Source organism: Streptopelia decaocto, assembly GCF_964273445.1.
Source record: "Streptopelia decaocto genome assembly, chromosome: 17".
NCBI lineage: Eukaryota > Metazoa > Chordata > Aves > Columbiformes > Columbidae > Streptopelia > Streptopelia decaocto.
The window spans coordinates 11200546-11221988 of record NC_138672.1 but is presented as its reverse complement, the minus strand read 5'-3'; the positions used below and the strand labels follow the sequence as shown (position 1 = coordinate 11221988).

The 21443-nt window shown below is 46.9% G+C and overlaps 1 protein-coding gene across 1 annotated transcript; it reads left to right on the top strand.

Moving 5' to 3' along the window:
- Positions 1-960: 960 nt before the first annotated feature.
- PSMB7 (proteasome 20S subunit beta 7) lies at positions 961-21217 on the top strand. The gene is made up of 8 exons (XM_082067947.1): positions 961-1111; positions 1205-1298; positions 1495-1592; positions 1892-2032; positions 2506-2621; positions 8579-8637; positions 19438-19589; positions 21035-21217. Exons 1-8 carry the CDS (start codon positions 1050-1052, stop codon positions 21144-21146), a joined length of 834 nt encoding a protein of 277 aa, XP_081924073.1. The 5' UTR covers positions 961-1049; the 3' UTR covers positions 21147-21217.
- Positions 21218-21443: the final 226 nt, after the last annotated feature.

Below are 21443 nucleotides of genomic sequence, written 5' to 3'. Positions count from 1 at the left end.
CATATTGCTTTTATTTTAAATCAACAAGATTTTTAATTTCAGGCACTTATACATCTAGAAAGCAAAACTGATACGTAATAGACTGACAAAATCTCACTACACGTCTGCATTGCGTTCAAATGCATTCTTTCTTGAGAAGCTGCCACAAACTCTTTTCTCTACGGACACATGGAGCTTTTCCTTTAAACATGTCAGTAAGCTGGAGGAAAAGTTGTACGGAGGTCTGAGGAAGTTTACCCAGAAAACACTGAATTAGTTTCACTGATCTCCTTGACATCCAGCAGGACCTCCCTGATTTTGAGAAGGGGCGTTTATCTTATTTCACCATGCAGCCATTACATTAACAGCACTGCGATTTGAGGTAGGTTTGCATTCTCTTGTGCAACTATAGGTTCTTTGTTAAGATCTAAACACAAAACTTGGGGATTTTTTCCCTTTTTGCCCTTCACCTCTCCTTTTGAGAGTCTCGAAGTGTCACAAACCCATCCGACAAGCCCTGCAACCCAGTCCAACAGCATTACTGACGGGTAAACGGGGAACGCCAAAGGCACGGGCGGAACGGGCGACCCGGCGGAGCGCTCGGAGCCCGGACCCGCGTCTGTCCGTCCCGTCCCGTCTGTCCGTCCCGGCCGGGCCCCGGGACAGCGCACGTTCGGACGCGCCGGCAGTGCCGCAGCGCGGGTAGCGGTGCGGGGCCCGTCCCGGTCCCCCCGCACCGTGGGTGTTTAACCGGGCACGGCGGGTGCTGCCCCGCGCGTCTGCCGAACCCTCCGGAACCCGCGGGCTTCCGTTAGAGCTGCCGGGAACGGGCGGACCCCGAGCGCGCAGGGCGGACGCGGACCCGCCCCGCCCCGCCCCGTCCCGTCCCGTCCCATCCCGCCCACCCCGCGGGAACCGCGGACGCCCCGCGGCAGGACCCAGCACTTCCGGTGCCGCCCCCGCCGCCATTTCGCGCGCAGCGGCCGGGCGGGGGCGTGGCTCGGCACAGGCCCCGCCCTGGTGCGCGCGCCGGCAGCTGACCCGGAAGTGCCCGCGGGCGGAGCGGGAAGATGGCGGCGGTATCGGTGCTGCGGGCGCCGAGCGGCGGCTTCAGCTTCGACAACTGCGCTCGGTGAGGGGCGGGACGCGGGGCCGGGCGCGGGCGGGGCGCGGGACTGCGGCTGGGGAGACCCCGCCCGGGCCAACTTGTCGCGCTGTGTTGCAGGAACTCGCAGCTGGAGGCCGAGCTGGTCCCGAAGGGGCTGCGGCTGCCCGCGGCCCGCAAGACCGGCACCACCATCGCCGGCGTCGTGTTCAAGGTGAGGCGGCGCGTCCTGGCGCTGGGGCGGGAGGCCGGGCGGGCCGGGCCGCTGCCCCCGCCGGGCGGGCGCGGAGGCTCCGGGCCGGAGAGGCCGCTGGGCCTGACGCGCCGTCCGGGCCCCGCTGAGTCACCCGCGTGTCCCCGGGAGGCCCCGCCCGGTACCGGGGGTCTGGGAGTGACTGTCCCTTCCGCAGGACGGGATCGTGCTGGGAGCGGACACCAGGGCCACCGAAGGAATGGTTGTTGCTGACAAGAACTGTTCGAAAATACACTTCATTTCCCCGAATATCTAGTAAGTATTAAAGTTGTTTATTGCTTATTGGTAACAGTGATGGGATCTTTAGTGGTGCTCTTTGCTAAAAAGAATTGTTAATGTGTACTTTAAAATTGTCATTTATTAGCAAGGCTTGTGCATTTTTGGTATTTCATTTACACTTAAACAGACTGTCTTGTTTCATACTCTGAAAATATCAATGGTATTAGAACTTAATTTCCTCAATATTATAATGGAAAAATTTCAGCTTGTTGGTTAAAGCATTAAGTTTCCCTCTCTTCCCCACCTCTCCCTCACTTACTCGTAATATTTTCCAGCTGTTGTGGTGCAGGAACAGCTGCCGATACTGAGATGACAACTCAGCTGATTTCTTCCAACCTGGAGCTCCATTCACTGTCTACTGGACGACTTCCAAGAGTTGTCACAGCTAATCGAATGCTAAAACAAATGCTGTTCAGGTAACCGAGCGTGTTTCTTGTTTATTAACAATGTAGTTAACACGACCAGATAAGATATAAGCTCCAGCGAAGGAGCATCTTTCCTTGGTCTGCTCAGCTTTCATAGTAACAGATTGAGAAGTTTAGGCAGCCAAGAGCATCTAATGGGGAAACACAGGAACATGGGGTTTTTTGAGGTCCCTAAAGAAAAACTTAATTTTGGATGCTGAAATTTAATTTAAGGCTTGAAAGCTACTCTGAATTCTCTCTGTATTGGTACAAATGTATTGCCCGGTGTTTGCTTGTTCTTGACACTGAAACATACCACATTTCAGTAAATTTTTAAACTTTCACTGTCTGTGAGCAGTAGTTTATCTTTCTATTATGAAGATGTAGCTGGTGCAATCATGGAAAAATTCTCGAGTGCGTGTGCTGTGTTGAGAGCCACAGCTTTGCGGTGGGCTCGCAGGCTCACGTGTGGCCGTTGCTCGTAGGTACCAGGGGTACATCGGTGCTGCGCTGGTGTTGGGGGGAGTCGATGTCACAGGCCCTCACCTCTACAGCATCTACCCCCACGGATCGACGGACAAGCTGCCCTACGTCACCATGGGTGAGTGACACAGTGTTGTAATGCTGCCTGCTGAAAGGGCTGAACATCTCGAATTGTTATTCTAAGTGTTTGTACTTAAAATGCATTGTTTGCTGGGAGCTGTGCAGACCTCACAGATAAAATTGCGCTCATATTTTCAAGGCAGGTGCACTGCTGTTTCTACCACTTTGAAAACATGGACTATTATACTATTTAAGCTGCCAAAATGTGGTATTAGGCAAATTGCTGTGTGCATTCTCCTGCATATTTTAAAGCAAGAGAATTGTGAGATTTCAAAAAACTTGCTGTAAAAAAAAAAAAATCCGTGGAAGCTTGATTTGCAGAAAATACTAACTCATGGTTCATAGAAACTCTCATTTGGGGATTTACTTTCTGCCTGAGGATTTTCCCTAGTTTCATTATGAAAAACATGCACCTTGCTTCTTCCAGACTGTTGTATTTCTGTATTTTTTGCTAAGTAGCAGCTGTATTTTACTCAAGAAGGTGATTTATTGTAGTGAAGCAACAACTGCTTTACTTGTGCATATAATGATTGGTGTTAACGGGCTGTACGGAGCTGCTCAGTAAAGACGTTTAGTTCTGTCTGTCGTTGGGGTCAGCTTGACGTTCGTAGCCCACCCTCAGGTTGTTAGGTGTTAGTACCCAGCTCTTCTGTCTGCGTAACGTTTTCTGTGGTAAGAATTTGAGCTCTATGTGTACACAGTTCTGTGTACGTTGTGTTCAGTTTTGAACTGGGGAGTGTGACAATACTGAAAGCTGGGAGCACAGATTGCTTGCATGCTTTTTGACATAGAGGTGCTGCCCTGTCCAGACCAATTATAAAAGCGATGTTCTGGATATATTGCAAAATACAATCTTGGTAAATGTATTCTTGCTTGCCATTTTTTTAGCTATAAACAAGGATATAAGATAATGTTGAAATAAGTACTTTGTAGTAGCAGAATGCAAATCTGCAGATTATTTTTGCTCTCTGATCACTCGAGAAAACATTGCATCATTTCAGACTTGCGTTTCATTTTGAAGACGTAAATGATTTGAAAGGAAAGCTTGGCTTTGGTAGAGCTAGGGGAGTGTAATGAAGGGTCCAACTAAAAATATCACAAAATTGATCTGAAAATGAAGTGTCAGGTTAGCAGATCAGATTCCACCTTTGTCCGATGCAGCTTTTATGCTGACTCTGTGGTGGGGAACGAAAACTTTAATTTTAGTTAAACCTTTTCTGTTCACAGTTGGTATCTCTAGATGAAACACCTACTAACTGTATTGGAAATGTTAAAGGGTTTTATTTTTGTTCTGGATCTTGGCGCTGCTGCAGCAGGGCAGCGGTTCAACAGAATGGTGTGTTATCTGTCAAGAGATGGGGTTGATTTTCAGGAGTTGTGCAGAGGTGCTGTGGGACCAATAGATGGTGCCATTACTGCGGGAACTGGCGAAGGGCTGACCGGCGGGGAAATGCGTGTGGTGGGCATGTGGTGTCATTGTTCAGCCTTCGGTATAAACCCCTGAATGTCTGATTCCTACAATTGCCTTACAGCCGATGTTGCAGTAAACTGTAAACCCAGAGCTGGCTCTCCAGCCAGTAGTAGTTCATTGCCTGGGTGAAGTCACTCCATTTCCATTATGTACATGGTTAATTTCTTGCCCGTGTTTCAAAAGCTCTAAAATTTGGCATTTCTGAAAATTCTGGCCACTACTCTTTCTCTGCTATGGAAGTAACATAGTAGCAAAATAGGTTCAAACAAGTAGGAGGTAGAATATGGATGATAAACTATGATCTGCTGTGGGCTGTAGCAGGTCTGTGTCTGGTGACGACGTGTTTGTTTTGGCCATTGTGTCAAACAAAGCCCTTCTCAGCACAGGTGTCCTTTGCCTTTCTGCACCCGGGACACTCCAGTGTTCGCCACTGCCTAGGATATATTTTATTAAAAAGAGTAGCTGATGCATATAAATGAAAGGTGGAAAAGTAGTGGACGTCACATTAGAGATGGTATTTGGAATTGTATTTCAATCTTATTTAAAGTAATTTATTGTTCATTATTTTTTTTCCAAATGATTTGAGGGCAGTTTATTAAGTCAGGGTAGGTTAATTTCTGGAAATTCAGTATTAAATAGTAAAGGTGGTTGAGGTGTTGGGGTTTTGTTTGTTTTAATGTGCTGGAGTGTTTTTATTTAGCTGGAGTGTGCTTTGGATGGACAGAGTGGGGTCCTCCCTTGCAAGGGAGACTTAAAAGATACTCAGTGCTTACTCAGGAGTGAAAACATCAAATTAAACTGTTTATGCTGACAAAGGACAAAATTGGATTTCAGCAAACGGTGCAAGATTGTCTGATTGCTTGGCTTGTCTAGGAAAGCTTCTGGCCAAGACTTATAATGAAATGCATGCATAAAATGAAAGTGCTTGAAGTGTGCGGCTCAGCTTTTGGAAGCAGTGAGTGTGTTCAGCAGTCCCGGGTGGCCAGGCCGCTCCCTGGTGCCCGCGGTGCTTCGGATCCATAAATCAGCTCTTGGCGCAGCGCAGCGTCGTCCTGCCGAGCAAGCACTACAGTGCGAGACCCGGCAACCAGCGTGACAAATGATCCCAGTCCGCGGGGCTGCGGAGATCACCGCGGCTTTACCTGGAATGAACAGCAAATTGAATAACAATGAGCGGCGGTGAATAACGGCCCTGTCAGGGAGCCCTGACATGATGGATTGAAGCGCTCGGTGCCGCTCTGCCAGGCTCCCGCAGCCCCAGACGCGTCCTGGACCGGGGAAGGGGCTGCGCTTCGCAATGGGAACTTGTCAGCAGTGAAGGTTCTGCTAAAAAGATCTAGTTAATCTGTTTTAGAAAGGCCACCGCAATTGCAAAACATGGTGGAATTATTGTTGTCTGGGTTTTTTTGCTATGTATCAATAATTAGCTTGCACTTTAAATCTATAGTAAAGCAGTGCAACTGTGCAAGTAAAGACCAGATGGGATTTTTAAGTGGGTTTACCAGTTGAGTCTAGAATTCTTTTCAGTAACTTAGTTGTGAAAACTTACGGAGTGACCAATGCTGCTTAGGATAAAAAAGAAAATCTCTTAGGGTCTCATAACTTCCTGGCTCACGCTCGTTACCAGACCAGGAAGCGTTGGCCTCACAACAGAGCTTTGCATTGCAGTTTCTCTAGTTCTTTATCATTTGTTGGGCAATCAATATTTTATACATTTAGATGCTAGATTAATACTTCCCGAGCGTTAGTTTCCAAAGTGTATTTGCTGAAAATGGATGTGAAATAAATTCTTTGGAATTGACATGGCTTGTAAAATCCATGATGGTGTTTCCAAGGTGGTTGAAGTGTAACTACTCATAGTAGTTATTGCTTTTTAAAAATTCAGCTGAAAGGTTTTTCCTGGATATTACATAATACAAATACATGATGAGTTTACCAATGAGACTTTAATTATCGTTACCGCTCATACGCAGAATAGTTGTAAACTTCCAACACTTAATTCCAACAAAGAACATTTCCTGTTTCGGCATTGTTTGTGTGTTGTTAAGATTCCAAACTGAAGTTATCCAAGATAAATACCTGGTTTGGTGTTGCTTTGAGCTCACAGACACTATTTAACGACTCATTATCTCACGGCTTTCCTGAGTGTTTTAATAGATGAGAGGTGGAACGGCTGCATGTTAGCAGTGCTGAACCCTCGCTGGTGGTGCCTTACATCAGGTGTTGTGTGTATGAGGTGGGAACATCTATCCCCAATTGGTCATGTTTTGCAATTTTTGAATGTTATCTTTCTCCAGACATTCTGTTGGGGAATTGTTAAGCTTGTTTCACATAAAGGCAAAGCGTGGCTGTTAAAAATGAATTATTGGTGGGCACTGAAATGTGGACAAGAGAACAGCTGTTTCCCTGCATACAAACAAGTCCTCCATAGACCCTTAATACCCAGGTTTTCTGTGCTTTTATAGGCGCTGCAGTAAGAAAACCGTGCTCGCAGTGTTTACTCAGTTCGCAGGTTTTATTGCCAGCTCTCCTGGTACAATGCAAAGCTTTCACAAGTCACTGCAACCCCTTGGAACGTGGTGGGGTTGTTTGGATGTGGGTGGAATTTGAGGACAGAGGGAGGTGGGTGTGACGGGGTGACGCTGGTGCTGGTGGGCGCCCGTCCCTGCCCGTTTCTGGGGGGCAGCGGGGCCTGGGGCTCAGCCCAGCAGCGCCGCAGACAGGGACCCAGGGCTTTTCCTTAGCTCGTGTGCTACAGGTGAATATACGCACATCACTAGGGTGTTTAAAGCAGTTCATATCGCTGTTGTCAAACAGCAGATGATTTGTTGTGATGGAGAAACTCAAGTATACACCTATTTGTTGCTACAAACATGGTGTTTACATCTGGTGCTAGTAAGAGTGAAGAATTTTCATTATACTGTCCAAGATGACAAATCTGTTCTTTCAGAGCACACTTAGCTGTGCTATGAGACTTCTGCTAAGACACTTTTGGAAATGCAAGCTTTTTGTGCTGCCACTCGTGCACATTTTGTAGTCGTTATCCTCTCAGTTTTTCGAAGAACCCTCAGCCAAGGGTCCGACTGTGTTCTGGCTCTGAGGTTCCCATTCTGCTCGTGCTCGGCCTTCGTTTGCGTGGAGCAGGAATGTGCTCTTAGCTTGAGACAATATCTCAGATCTCTTTTTCCCTTCATTAGAAATGTTCCAATGTCATTTCACAGGCAGAATTATTTTATGGTTCGAGTCCTGTATTTGTTTTGGCACACACCTTATTTTGACCTTTTTTTGAAGGATCAGTACAATTCCCTTTGTTGCCAGTTGTTTGTATCAGCAGTTCATTTCAGCTCTTAGTTGCTTAAAAATCTTCTTTATTCCCAGCTTCAGCATTTAAAAAATGGAGTCATGCATTGCTCCAAGGTGTAAATGAATAGTCATTGCCTGTAATACAAGTCCACACTTAGAGTGTCCTACTGCTTTTAGATGTGATGTATTTGGTACTGTAAGGGTAATGATCCTCAACCACAGCAATATTCTGTAACAGGAATATCTGTCATATTCATTGGGATTACCATGTTCATTGATTTGTGTCTGTAAATCTGCTGTTTCTACCCTTTAAATTTGATCTATAATTGGGCCTCCTTAAATGGTTGAGATAAGGTAGTCTGTATTTTCTCAACAGTGTCACTGTCAGCTTCTCCTTTTTCATTATACATTCAGCAGACTTGATAAAATCAGCAGGACACCTCATTTGAAACTGTTTAATCGCTGCCTTTTTCTTTCACTAAACCATTGAGGTGGTCAAGCGATATACACAAATCATTTTAAATAGAAAATATGGCTTTCTGCGTGACCCAGCTAAACAGATAGCAGTATGCAAAACAAGTTAAAAAGTAATAAATGCCAAAAAATCTTCTAATTGGAGTAAAAAATTGCAGGTAACTTTATTCACTTCCCAATAGTAACGGTCTCTGAAAAATGGTCAGGGCCATAGACAGACAGGATATCTTCCTGAAGATTCACTCTGTGAACAAAGCAGGTTTACAGTTCCAAACAGTATCATACTGCTTGTATTAATTTACGGAAAGCAAGGTTCTGCAGCTACAGAACCTTGGGCAGCGATGGCTCCTGGTCACCCTGCTCCTGCGCTCTGTCCTTTAGGAGAAGTGATGTTAAACTCCCGTTTGCATGTCTGTCATTTTGTCTCTTCCGTTGTTATTGTTCAACGTAAAAATAACGGCACAAAGTAAATGCATAATCAACTGTTTTGAAGTAGATATGGGCAATACCGCGAGGGCAGCGGCTGCTCTTAGTGCCGTTGGTTTGCTCGGTGCCGGGGCAGCTCGTCAGAGCGGCCTGTTCGTTGTGGTAAACTACAGAAAGGTAGACTTCAGTCTAGTTTGTGCTGCTGATATTTGTTGTCTTTTGAAAAAAATACTGTATCTGAATACACTGGCTAAATAAGTGTCCTACTTGTGTTACCGTAGGTTCCGGATCCTTAGCAGCTATGGCAGTATTTGAGGATAAATACAAGCCAGACATGGAGGTAAGACATTTTTTAAGCCTCACTGGTTTTCCCTCAATAATTCTCATGGCTGTAAGAATTTAAAGTGTTTTAAGCTTTTAAAAAGTTAAATCTGCTCTAGTTTCCCTGCACTTAAAATATGTCAGTTTACTGCAAAGCCGTAGATATTGATGGGTTAAATAAATTGAAAGAAATGTAGCTTCATGTAAATGTATGTATAGAAAAACTTGTGTGATTTGAATGTAGGTGAAGGCTTTAAAAACATACAACTTACCAATTACAGTTGACTTGAGTAATTTACCCGTCCCTGCATCGTTGGTGCTGCTGTTTTCCCCCCAGTGGTCACTTGTTCTCTCTCAGTCTTGAGAAGAGAAAGTGTGATTGTAAAAGCAACAAAAAGTCTTTGAGTAGCATATGAAACCAGGTGGATTTCCAGTTGATTTGGTATGTTCAGAACTGGTAACTGCACTTCTGTTTTTAATACCCACTTAAAAGCTGATTGTCAGAAGATTTATAAGGTTTGGGGTTGTGTTTTGCTGACGATCTCAATAACAATTGGAGAAATGATTGGTTGTTCATTATAGAGAATCATTCAGGCACTGTCATGATTAAGATCTGATTAAGTTACTCAGTTATTTTTCATGAATGTATGCGGTACATTATTTTTGCATTATCTACAGTATTTCCTTACACTTAGTTACACCGTGTTCAGTGCCCGCTAAACAGTGAAAATCCAGTTATCTGCAGGTGATTGATGAAAATAAACCCAAAACAATTAAAGGGCTTCCTGTGACCACATTTTGTGAAATGCCTCAGCACTGTCAAGCCCTTTTTTAAACCACATTGATCTCTTCAGCCTTTCTGTGAACGCTCCTTCTCATTCCAGTTGACTTTCACCGTAAAGGAAAAACTGAGAATCAAACACAGAATTGAAAACCGAGTCTGTTAAAAACACTGGCAGTTGGAATCATTTGAGCCTCAAATGCAGACAGAACTAATCTCATAGCTACTTAGTGTGAGTAGCACAGAAACGGAAGCGGTTGATGGGCTCAGCAAGGTCTGCAGATGTTGCTGATGTTCGTGTGGCGCCTGCTGAGGGTCGTTTCCTCCCGGGGCGCTGGCCTGACCGCACTGTGTGCGCAGGTGATCCCGAGTCCTCTAGAAAACGAATTAATTACATTTAAAGTGATTTGTCGTACCTGCAAACTCTCCTGAAGAAATGTGATGTACAATACCAGTTGATTTAAAAAACCTCAGTTGTTTTGAGTAGCATGACACGAGATGCTGATAGAGCCGCTGGGCACAGGTGGACTCTGCTCCTCTCCCCTCCCCTCGTGCCCTGTAGGAACGACAGAGTCCGTGTGTCCATCCAGGACTGTGCGCTGCGGTATGTGCTGTTCGCGCTGAAAACAGCCTGCAAATCCTCGGCATCAACAGCTACAGCATAATAGTCTGCTTTCAGAAACACAAATGTCAAAGAGCTGGGAAACTAAAAATTTCATCTTATTCTCAGCTGCTTTTCAGGCTTGTATTTTAAGTCATTCTTTGTGTAAGAGCAACCAAAAAAGGCACCAAAAATTGGTAAATCTCCAACTTTTCCTATTGAGAAAGGTCATCCTAATTAAATTGTCTTCATAGACAACCATAAATGGCAGCAGATATTCACTGTTATAATAAGCGTGTAGAAATGCAGCCTACCCGTTTGGTGAAATAGATATTTAGATCTTGGAGGCTTGCGTGCACCTTAACCCTTGCTTTGTTTGCGCTCCATGCTCCGTCCTAACGATCTAGTGCCCGGATTAACTAAAGCAGCAGAGTTTCAGGTGCTAGAGCTCAGCTGTCCCCTTGAACACTTGTTACGGCTGTGAACTTGAAATATTTACCTGTTCAGTCAGATGTGTTGTGGGTTTGTTGTTGTTTTTTTTTCCCCCATTAAAGTAACAAAATAACAAATGGTATTTCTATTGAAATTAAAGCAAATTAAATCTGAAGTACACTATGTCTGTTTTACATAAAATTTGCTATGAAATGGCAATGATGATGAAATTCCTGGAGATCAGTTTACTAGAACGGGTAGAGGATTAGTGTTTTTGTGTGAGATCAGTTTGTCTCTTTGCAGTAATTGCCGGTGTCGCGCGGGGCTGCGCAGGGTAGGGTTGCGCTTCAAGACCATCACATCACAGAGAAATGATTCAAAGGCAAACTGTCCTGCACCCTCTGGTATCGACTTGCAAATTAGCATCTGGAATGTAATTAAACAAGCTTAATGAAAGTAGCAGCTGAATACTACTGGAAAAGACAATCAGCTTTTTTGCCTCTGATATATATTCTGTACTATTGAAGCTGATCACCAAATGCAATCGTGTGAGCACAGTTAAAGAAATTAGCATTTATTTGAAGAATAGGAACTGTTTTTCATTCCGTTACGCTTTTGGCATGCGCCGTGTCCCAGGAGGGCCGTGCCACAGCAGACACTGCACAATATTTATAAATCCATGACAGGCAATAATAGCAACTTGAAAAATTCTTTTGCTGGAATTTCAAGTCGGGAGCCGCCAGGAGCCGCGGGCGAGCGCTGCCGCCGCAGCTGCCGGCCCCCCGGTCACAGTCCTGCGCTTTGAAGATGCTCAGCTGAAAAAAAGACTGCAGGCTTAGCCAATTTCTGCAGGTTTCTGGAGCCCTGGCTCTGCCTTTTGAAGACGCGCTGCCGAGGCTTCTCCAGCGCCCGAGGCGTGCGAGCACCAGCAGGATGCGGCTTTTTCCATAGACTTAGTGTGTCTTCAGATTTAAGTAGCACATGCTTTATCAGTGCCAGCTGTGATGGTCCTTTCCCTGCTTGCAATGCCGGGAGATGATCTTTACCCAACATCCTTCAGAGGAGCTGCCAAGATGGATGGTGACGTACTCAAGTGCTCCTTCTGCACTCTGATTTATGGAGGCATGTTTCATTATGAAGCAAGTGCTGGCCTCTAGAGGAACCATTATAGATTGCTGAAGATGTGAACACTTTCAGCCCTGAAGGCCTGTAGGTGCTTCAAAAATGTAATGCCAAGCACCTAACTACTGTGGAACAATATTAATCTGTCATGTGGGCAGCTATAGATCTACTTTAAAAAACGTAAGTGGAAGAACAGCACATCTAATAGAGTGTTTTGAGCTTAGATCTTTCATTGCAGCCAATTTTTCTTTCAATAGCGTTTCAATGGAATAGCCACATGGTTTTTAAACCTTAGAGTCAGATTTTTGCAAATGCACTTACGCCTTCTGGTGTTAAACAATAGCAAAGAAATACTCCAAGTCAGTGGATATGGAAACCATCGTGAGCTGGGAGGACACGTCTACAGTATTAAATGCTGGAATTCTGGATTTATCTGTGCTGTGGTTGTTGAATTCCCAGAGAGACTGGGGTATTATGTATTTTGTTCTGTATTTGGCTTCTGTTGTTTGAGAAGTAGAAGCTTTCTGTCTGTGTAAGAATTGCTTGGTGTACGGCGAGGCTGCGCAGCCTTCTGGCAACAGCTCCGTGTTCCAGCAAAGAACCCGTCTGCTCGTGGCTTCATTTCTTTTCTGCATTTCATCAAACCAGCCAGATTTAATAAAATGAGGATCCAAAGGGAAGAGCACCAGTAGAAACTGCAGAAAGCAGAACCATGGCTGAGAAGGGGAAGCAAATCTTTGTGTCATGAGTTTGGGGGCACAAAGTAGGTGGGGAAAATGGAAGGAGGTAGGCTGGCAGATATTTAATAAGTGTTTCTAAAACAGATCACCCTCAAAAAAGTGAGATTATATTTCCACTCATTTCCCGCCACACTAAAAAATGGTATAATAGATCAAGTGGTCCTGAATGCAAACAAACCATCCTGTGCAGGGGGAGAGCAGATGAGCAGTAAGAGGGGGCTGCTGTGGCTGTTCCCGCACCAGAGCTGCGGGGCCGCCTTGCCCTGATTCTGCAGGGGTTCCTGCGACAGCCTGTTCGGTTCAGACAAACACGGGCTGGGGGGCACTGTGGGCAGTTCAGCTGCTGGATGGGGGAGCAGGAGGAGCTGAGGCAGGAACCGTTCTCAGTTTGCAGTTGCAGCTGTCAGAGTAGGTGTGTTCACAAAGAAATTATAAGAAGGAAGAGGACTGGAAGCTGCAAAATGTTTAGACTTGGGCTCTTCTGGTCCACAGTTTGTTTCCTGGCTTTGCCGCTGATTTTTGAGGTGCTTGTGAGCAGCCCCGTATCCCAGGTGAGGAGGCCGAGGAACGACCTCCCTCCTCCGGCCACGGTGCACCCCTGGTCCTGGTGCTGGTGCTGGTAAAGTGGAGAGCGCTGTAAATTCAGCTTCCACTGGGTGCCTCTTATTTCAGTAAAAATATAAATCAGGCATAGTACAAAATATTACAAAAACATGTCACTTTCTTCCATTTTCAAACAGCTGCCACACAGATAATTCAAATGTTTCTGTGCTCGTATTTCCTCCTGTCCCTCAGTATGATGGTATTATTTTTATTTATTAACTACTGACAATAATACTGAGCTATTTTTGGGCGCTGTCAAAACTCTCTAATCTTCAACCATAGTTGTCTCATCAGTCTTATTTAGCCCGCGTCTGTGTGATTCGGGGCTCAAGAGCAGTGACAAGCTGCATATGAATTCCGCGTTGATGAGCGGCGGCGCTGGGGCCGCGGGGTCCCTGCGCGGGCTCAGGTGTGCGGCGCGGGGCTCTAACGACTCCGCGGGACGGGCCCAGGTGCTGCGGGGCTCTAACGACTCCGCGGGACGGGCCCAGGTGCTGCGGGGCTCGCGGGCCGAGCTCGGCCCGCACACAATGCAGAGCAGGCTGGGCTGGGGGAGTTAAGCCGGAGAGCCTGCCTGAGACACCCCTGGTGGTGTCAAACACGGGGATTAAGTAAATGGGGGGAAAAAAGTCTGATTCCATGAACAAATATAAGTACTTGGCGCTTCTGTGCTCTCTGTATCTGTTGATTTCATTACCCAGTGACAGTAACCGGGACTGCTGGTGACATATCTTCAGTGCCTTTTCTGACGAGCTCCTGGTGATGCGGATTTCAGGCTTTCCTTACATACCTGTGTTATTGTCTCCTTCAGAGACTGGAATTTCCGTGGGTAAATATCAGGTGTTAGTGCAGACAGTCATCCAGAAAGTAAAAGCCTCTTGTGCTGTTTCTTATTTTTTGGTTAGATGAAAATTATTGTATGATAACGCGGTTTCTGCTTGACACGCCCAGAGTGAGCGCTGTTCTCGTCTTCGTCCATGGGATTGCGCCTTGGATCGATCACCTTTGTGAAATAACGTTGAACAGGAACCGCGAGGCTGATCTGAGATGTGCTGGCGGGACGTGCTCCGGACCGCTGGGTTGTGCTGGCAACTGCGCTTTCCGAATGCAGCAAAGCACGGTTTCTGTGCAGAAATCAGGTGGGAACCGGCCAACACTCAGTCCCAGTTACCGGTGATGCCCAGGAGCGCCTCCCGCCAGCTCCCTGTGCACAGCCTGGATGGAGGGAATAAATGTTGCCTTAGTTTAAATTAGGCCTTGCTGCTTGACAAAGAGCAACAATTTCTTCACCTTTACAAAAGTAACACTTGAACTTTGTAGGTAATAATGGAGACAGGCTGGTGGGAAGCAGGGCTCTGTGTTCGGAGATCGTTTCGCTGCAGAGGGTAAGGTGTAGGACAGGTAATTATTTTTGATGCATTTCTCAGGAGCAGGAGTTCAGTTTAAATGGTTCAGTTTGTGTATCTGCCGTAACCGCAGAACACGGGCAAAACACACTGGGAAACATTTCCCGTGGCCCGAAGGCCGCGGGCGAGCGCGGTCCCGCCTGCGCGGGGCGGCCGAGCGCGGGCCCCTCCTGCCAGGGGCTTTTACCGGCGTTTGGTCGTCTTAGGAAGGAAAAAGTACCAGAGGGCCCAGCGCTTCTTTTTCCAAATAAAATGTTGGGCTTCGTTCCCTTCCATCCTTTTTTCAGAGGTAAAGTCATAGTCATAGGAACAGAGATTTGCTTTGTTTGAAGGCAGAGACGTCTCTATTGCGGGAATCGGCTCCCGAGGAAAACATGAACTTCACCCGGACGTAGGAAGTGATGAATTAAATGAATTTTCGTATTAATTCTTAGTTCAGAGTGTGGGAATAGCATGAAAAGAAATCCCGCAGTTGTGAGAGGAACTTGTAATTTAATTCCGAACCATTGGAAATATGTATTGTACTAATGTGCATGTAAGGAATGACATATAGGAACTAATGTTATTGAATAGTAGTTCCGAATCACATAAGTTTCTTGCCTTGGCAGGTAATTTGGCATAAATTGTTAATGTAAATCCAGGTTAGTGGGGAAGACATTATTTTACTAAAAAAGATAAACTGCTGATTAATTCAGTATAGAACTCAATTACAAATTGAAAGTGTCTCTGCGGGATGCCGGTACCCTAAAGACAGCAGATGTTGAATTGATACTCCAGCATATTTCACACTGGTATGAAATATTAACATGGTTTATTATACTTGTGTGGTGTGCGATATCAGAAGGGGGAGGCGGTGGTGAGCCCGGGCTTGCAGGCGTCTGCCATGGCTACAGCTGTAATCACCGAGAAGAATAATTAGGGACTAAGGTGTGCTTTATTTGGAAAGTTCATAGTAGAAAACAGTTAGAAAAATAAACATAGACTAACATACTATGCACAACAAAACTGCCCCCAGTGCAGCACAGAGTGACCTGATCTGTGATTCTCTATCTGTTAATGAACACAGGCAGGTACGTTGAGGTTTGTTGAGCAGGTTTGTTGAGCAAACACTGAGTCACTCACTCGCCTTCCTGCAAGTAACTGAAAGTAACGTTTCCAAATTTGCAGCCTTGTTAAATAAGACTGTGGAGACAGACCTGGAAAATAACATGATGCACATACCTTGATTTAAAATAACTTGGCTGTTTAACATACAAATAATGGAGTTACTTCACTTTCCCCCATTTTGCTTTAGAAACTACTAAATAATAGTTGTGACAATCACTTGATTTTTTAAAATTTTTACAAAAATTGTTGCACGCTGTGGTGATCGTTCTGTCCTGACGTCCGTCGTGTACTGTATTACAAACTGCTGATAAGCCTTTCTATTGGAGAACCGCTCTCCGCATCGAGCATCCGTCAGGGTACCAGTGCCCCGCAGGAGGAATTCATCTCACTTAGGTAAGAATTAAAACATAGAATCCTTTCTATAAGTTTTTCAATCTGGAAAAGACATCTCCTGTTGAACTTGTTTGTGAAGTTACAAAATGTCGAGGAAATAATATTGACAAAGGTGTTCCAGCTGCTCCCATTGCTGCTGGAGACATCATGATAAACCCGTCCAAAAGCTGTTATAAAGGTAGTGTTAATGTGAATAGGAGTATCCTCATCTCCTGTAGGAAACTCTTCTCTTTTTACTTCAGTAGCGTTTGAAATCTGGAAATGGCTTTAATGGAGAAGAGAAACTTATTCAAGTCATATAGAAGAATAATGTGTAAAAGTTCCTTATTGGTGCTGTTTGGGCCTCGCGCCGCAGCAGCTGTACAGAGGCAATCTATCAGTTCTTGAGTGTCTACAAAATGCAACTCTCTAGATAACAGGTTTAAAGTAAAGATTTAATACAGTCTCTATCTACTATGATGTTGCAGTGACAGTTTAAAACTCATTCTCTAAATCTCAGCAGACTTTATAGCCAGCAGTGGGCCCATATAAAGCTTAATGGCTTTGCAACACATAAATCATCTTTTAAAGATGCTACCAGTGGCTCCAATATTAAATGCAGACAATTGTCTGTGTTATAAATAATTTATCAAACACCATTTCAGATTAGCCTTCCATGCTGAGTTATTTATTTTAGCCTTTACTGCGCTATTCCTCAGACACATTTTGAAAGATCCATTACTGGTCACTTTAATGAACTTGGGGTCTGTTTTCCCCCTCGAGCGCCGCGGTACAGCTGTGGTGACCATTACACGGCTGGTCTGCCCCTCTTTGCGCCTTTTACAAGCGCTGCCCATTCGTCATGTGCTGGTAAATGGAGCCGCACATTGGAGTCCTGGGACGCGCGGGGCCGCGGTGATGGAGACAAACAGATCGCGCCATAAAGCGCCGCTTGTCAGCGCCGCCGGTCGCGATGCATCACTCCTGCCCTAATCTCATTTAAGCAGCAGCCCGGACCCCAGAGGGTGACATTCCCAGTTAGCTTGGGCTTTGCAGCCATAAAGTAAGAAGCGCTCCTTTTATATACCCTGAACTTCGAGGGTTTTTTAAGATGAGTTACTGCGGCGGTCGCTGTGCCCGGTGCTGCGGCGCTGGCAGCACTGCGGTGCTCAGCCCGTCCCCGTGCGGTCGCAGCCCTATTTTGATAACAGCAGATTGATAGAGTAAAAAAGTAAAAAAAAGAAAAATCAGTTAGCGAGAGGACAGTGAGATTTACACGGGAGCCCAAAAAAGATCAGATTAAAAGGGAGAGCGGAATGAACCTCCACCAATCTGCATTAGTGTTCCTAAGCTGCTCTGCTTTTCTCGTACTAACAGCTCACATCATAGCTTGATTATTCTGCTTTTGCTACCACTTTTTAATCATATCTGCACATACGTTTTTGTTTTATTTTAGTATATTTACTTTCACTGTGTTACTAAGATGCCCTTGGCGTGCACCGAGGCAGTGCGAGCAGCCTGCCGCCGGTCCGGGCAGGGGATGCTCGCTGTCCCAGTTACATTACTGACTCACTGAAGGAATACACAGGTATTGTTTTTACAGCACGGCTGTTTTGTTCTGCTCAGCGTGGCAGGATGTGTAATTCGGGTTGTTCTTGTTCTAAAGAGTGATACTAATAAAACCGGGACTGACGTGAGGATTTGTGCTGTTTCTGCGGTTTAGCCCGACGCGCCCCCGTGCGGGTCGGCACCGCGACGCGGCGCTGGAGCGGAGCTGCTGGCCGGCAGGGTTCCCGGGGCACCCAGGCCTTGGAAATGAGGGACATGTTTAAAAGCTGCGTTTATCAACACCAGCATTGAATATTTGCTTTGGTTCATGGTGTCTAGTGGCAGGTTATTGGAACGTGTGGAGTACCAGCGAAGCAGTGCGGAGTGGTGGCGGTAAACGTGGCGTTTGGTTGCAGCCGTGTTGGGGTTGCTGAGCAGCTCCTGCTTTGAGTGACCCGAGGACACAGCTGAGCCAGGTTTGTGCTCACAGACGCCCTTGGGTCTCATCCTTGGTGTGCTGAGCAGGCGTGCTCGAGGCAGAGCTCTCAAGTAAGTTCCTTATACAGAAACTGAGGGGTCTTACGTGCTCTGGTGTGTACTGGGGAGGTTACTGGAAGGACTGCAGTGCGTGTGTGTTGTGCAGAGATGTGATCCCGGCCGTGCCCGGAGCCGCCGCGGAGCCAGCGCCTGTGTGACCGGGCACAGCAGTGCCGGGGAGAATGGAGAGCAGCGTCCATGTGCTGTAACGTGAATGGAGAGTGTGGTGAATTTGAGAGCTTTCCTTGTAAGAGACTCATCCGAACGCTACAGGTGTAACACAGGCCCGTGTGCGCTCTGCTCCGGGCTGTGCGGCGTCTGACCCGCGCAGTGCAGCTCCTGACCCGCGCAGTGCGGCGTCTGACCCGCGCAGTGCAGCGTCTGACCCGCGCGGGTGCAGCGTCTGACCCGCGCAGTGCCGCTCCTGACCCGCGCAGTGCGGCGTCTGACCCGCGCAGTGCAGCGTCTGACCCGCGCGGGTGCAGCGTCTGACCCGCGCAGTGCCGCTCAGCTCCTGACCCGCGCGGGTGCAGCGTCTGACCCGCGCAGTGCAGCTCCTGACCCGCGCAGTGCAGCGTCTGACCCGCGCGGGTGCGGCGTCTGACCCGCGCAGTGCAGCGTCTGACCCGCGCGGTGCAGCGTCTGACCCGCGCAGGTACAATGTGGATATTCCAGCAGCTGCAAATTTGCCCTTTTTAGAGAAAGCAGAGCTACCAAACCCGTAGGAAAGCAAACGCTGCTTCTGCGGGATTCGTGCATGCTTTCAGAAGCAATAAAAATAGTGAGGTTTATTTCCTGTTCCAGTTTCTGTTCTAGTTTTGTTGCAAATATGATGCTACTAGTTGTACAAAGTAATTTAGAAATACACCTTTGAAATGTATAAATACAGTATGCATTGAATGACCTTAAATGTACACTTTGCTTTAATTGCCTGTGGAGTTCTGAAGTGTACAGCAGCAGTTTTCCGTTGTTTCGCTCCAATGCAGACGCGCAGTGCAGCGGGTGCTGCTTGTCAGAGGTGCCTATTTGGAGCAGGATTTTTAGCAGGTTCCTTTAAATTCTCTGCCCTTGCGGTCAGGACCGGAATTACAAATCCCAGCCAGCTCCAGGTCGGTCCAAAGCTGCTTTGCAACACAGTTACTATTAAGATGAGCTGAATAATTTTTGCAAACCAAGCTGTGGCACAGGATTATAGAAATAATTTTGCTAGTATGGAGGGTAATGAAATAGTCCCTACCCAAGGGAAGTCTGTAACTAGTGTGTCTGTGTAATTTGTACACGGATGCTACATGGAGGGCGCTACAGGGAACTTGTACCTGGGCATGAAAGCCTGGAAGATAAAAACTGTAAAATTCTTCCCCTTGTTCCCCTGGCCGTCCCTATGAGTGTGCTCCGTGCCGGGTGCTGGAGGTTGTCCCTGGGCCGGTCCCGTGCCCGGCGGTGTCGTCCATGGGCCGTGGGGCTGCGGGAGGTGCCGGTGGCTCGTTGCTCTGAGCTGGCGGTTCCCGCCGTCCCACGCAGCCGCGTCTGGGCGGCGCCACCGCTGCAGTGACGACTCTTTGCTCCGCAGGAGGAGGCGGCCAAGCAGCTGGTGCGCGACGCCATCGCCGCCGGCATCTACAACGACCTGGGCTCCGGCAGCAACATCGACATCTGTGTCATCAGCAAGAGCAAGCTGGATTTTCTCCGTCCGTATGACGTGGCCAACAAGAAGGGGGACAGGTTGGTGTTCCTAAGCTGTGCCTTATCCCTGCTCTTCCCAGCAATTCCCGTTTTCCATAATACTAGGTTTTGTTAAGAGTATTCTCTAGATCTGTATATTGAATTTCAGCTAAGTAAGAAAACAAAGTGGCTGTAGGTGCAGCCGAGGCCTCTGATGTGGGAACAGCCGCGCGAGGGAACAGCCGCTCTGCTTCCCGCGCTGGGGCTGCTCTGCAGCTTCAGCACTTGGAAAAGTACTGAAGTTTCACGCTTGGGGCTGAGCGGACAGGCAGGTTGTGTTGTGTGTTCTCATGTGTGGTGTCGGGACCGCGCGGCAGCGCTGCCCCCTCTGCGCCGCCGCCCCCGCTCGGCTTGGGTAGCACGATCTGACCCCAAAACCAAAACTTGTGACTGCGATGTTGTGTTTTAGTCCATTTCTAGAGGCCTTTCCCAGCCCCTGGCTGCAGAGCACGCACCGTGTGTGCAGGGAAGGGCTGCGGAGCGTTCGAAACTGCTGTAAACCCTCCGCTAAGGTGACGTGACTGTCACTTGTTTCCTTAACGCAGTAATTCTGAGTCCTTAAATTTTATGTCACGAGTGTTGAAGTCTGGAACGCTTTGGGAACGAGGTCACATTTCAGTGCGTCGTGTGGTTTTGTCACACTGACAGTTTGGGACACAGGTGAGGAAATTCCACAGTGAGCAGAACTGCAGGAGCTGGCTTGGTGAACCATGTTGCCCAATCAGTGAAATCAGAGCCCCCCAGGCAGCTCAAGGGTTTTGCAATATGGACTTTGATGGTGTGTCTAACAAGTTGTGCAACTTTTCCATCCACTACCAAACCAGCAGTTTAAAGAAGTTGTGTTTTCCCCTCTTTTCAAGGCAGCGGCCGTGGGCGCAGCCCGGCCGGTCCCCGCCGCGTCCTGCGTGGAGACCTGGGGCTGCTCAGCCAGCTCAGGGCTTGTTACGCGTTTTAAGTGAGATTTGGGGTTTTGCTCTGTAAATGGACAAAAAGGCAGAGACTCCTGTATTCGGGCTGCGGAAGCACGGCTCGATCACAGGCTTTGTGTTCACTGTTAGCTCATTTTGTCACAGAAACCCAATCATTTTTACCCACTGGCAAAATGATTCTAGTAGTTCAATAAATAGCTTGTTGCTTGAGTGAGGGTGCCCAGCAGGAATGTCCCACCCTGCCATGAGCTCTCGTTTCTCTGTGAGGCAGCCTACGAGTGACTTGGGAATGTAGATATTTTTTTTAAGACCGTGTTTCCTAGAAATGTTCATTTATCTGAAACTTTATCAGTTATTGCAATCAGTTGAGATTTTTGCAGTAACCACAGTTCCTTTACTTACTTTGGACTTCTATAGGAAATTTCTAGATAAAGTTGATTGGTTATTTCTCAGATCTGCAGAGGGTTTCGTGTGTGTTACGCCTGCCAGCTGCATTTCCACCTCTGTCGTTGACAGGTTCGGCCGGTACAAGTGTGAGAAAGGGACGACCGCAGTTCTCACGGAAAACGTGGCGCTGCTGGAGCTGGAGCTGGTGGACGAGACGGTGCAGACCATGGACACGTCCTGACGCGGCGCTGGCGGCGGCGCTCCAGCGCTCACACAATAAAGAGGGCTCTGACCATTCTCTTTGTTACTGTTTTTATGTAGTGCTGGTTTCCTTTCTTGCACCTTTGAAAGTGTGAACTGCAACATGTACCGGCTCTTTTTGGTGCTGTGGGCTGTGTAATGCATTCTTAGGGCTGTTTTCAGTGGCGGGTTTTTTTCCTTAATACTGGACTTTTTTTTTTTTAAACAAAGGTGTTTATTTTTTAAATCATTTTTTTATTTATCTAAAAATGCACAATTGCAAAAAAAAAAAAAAAAT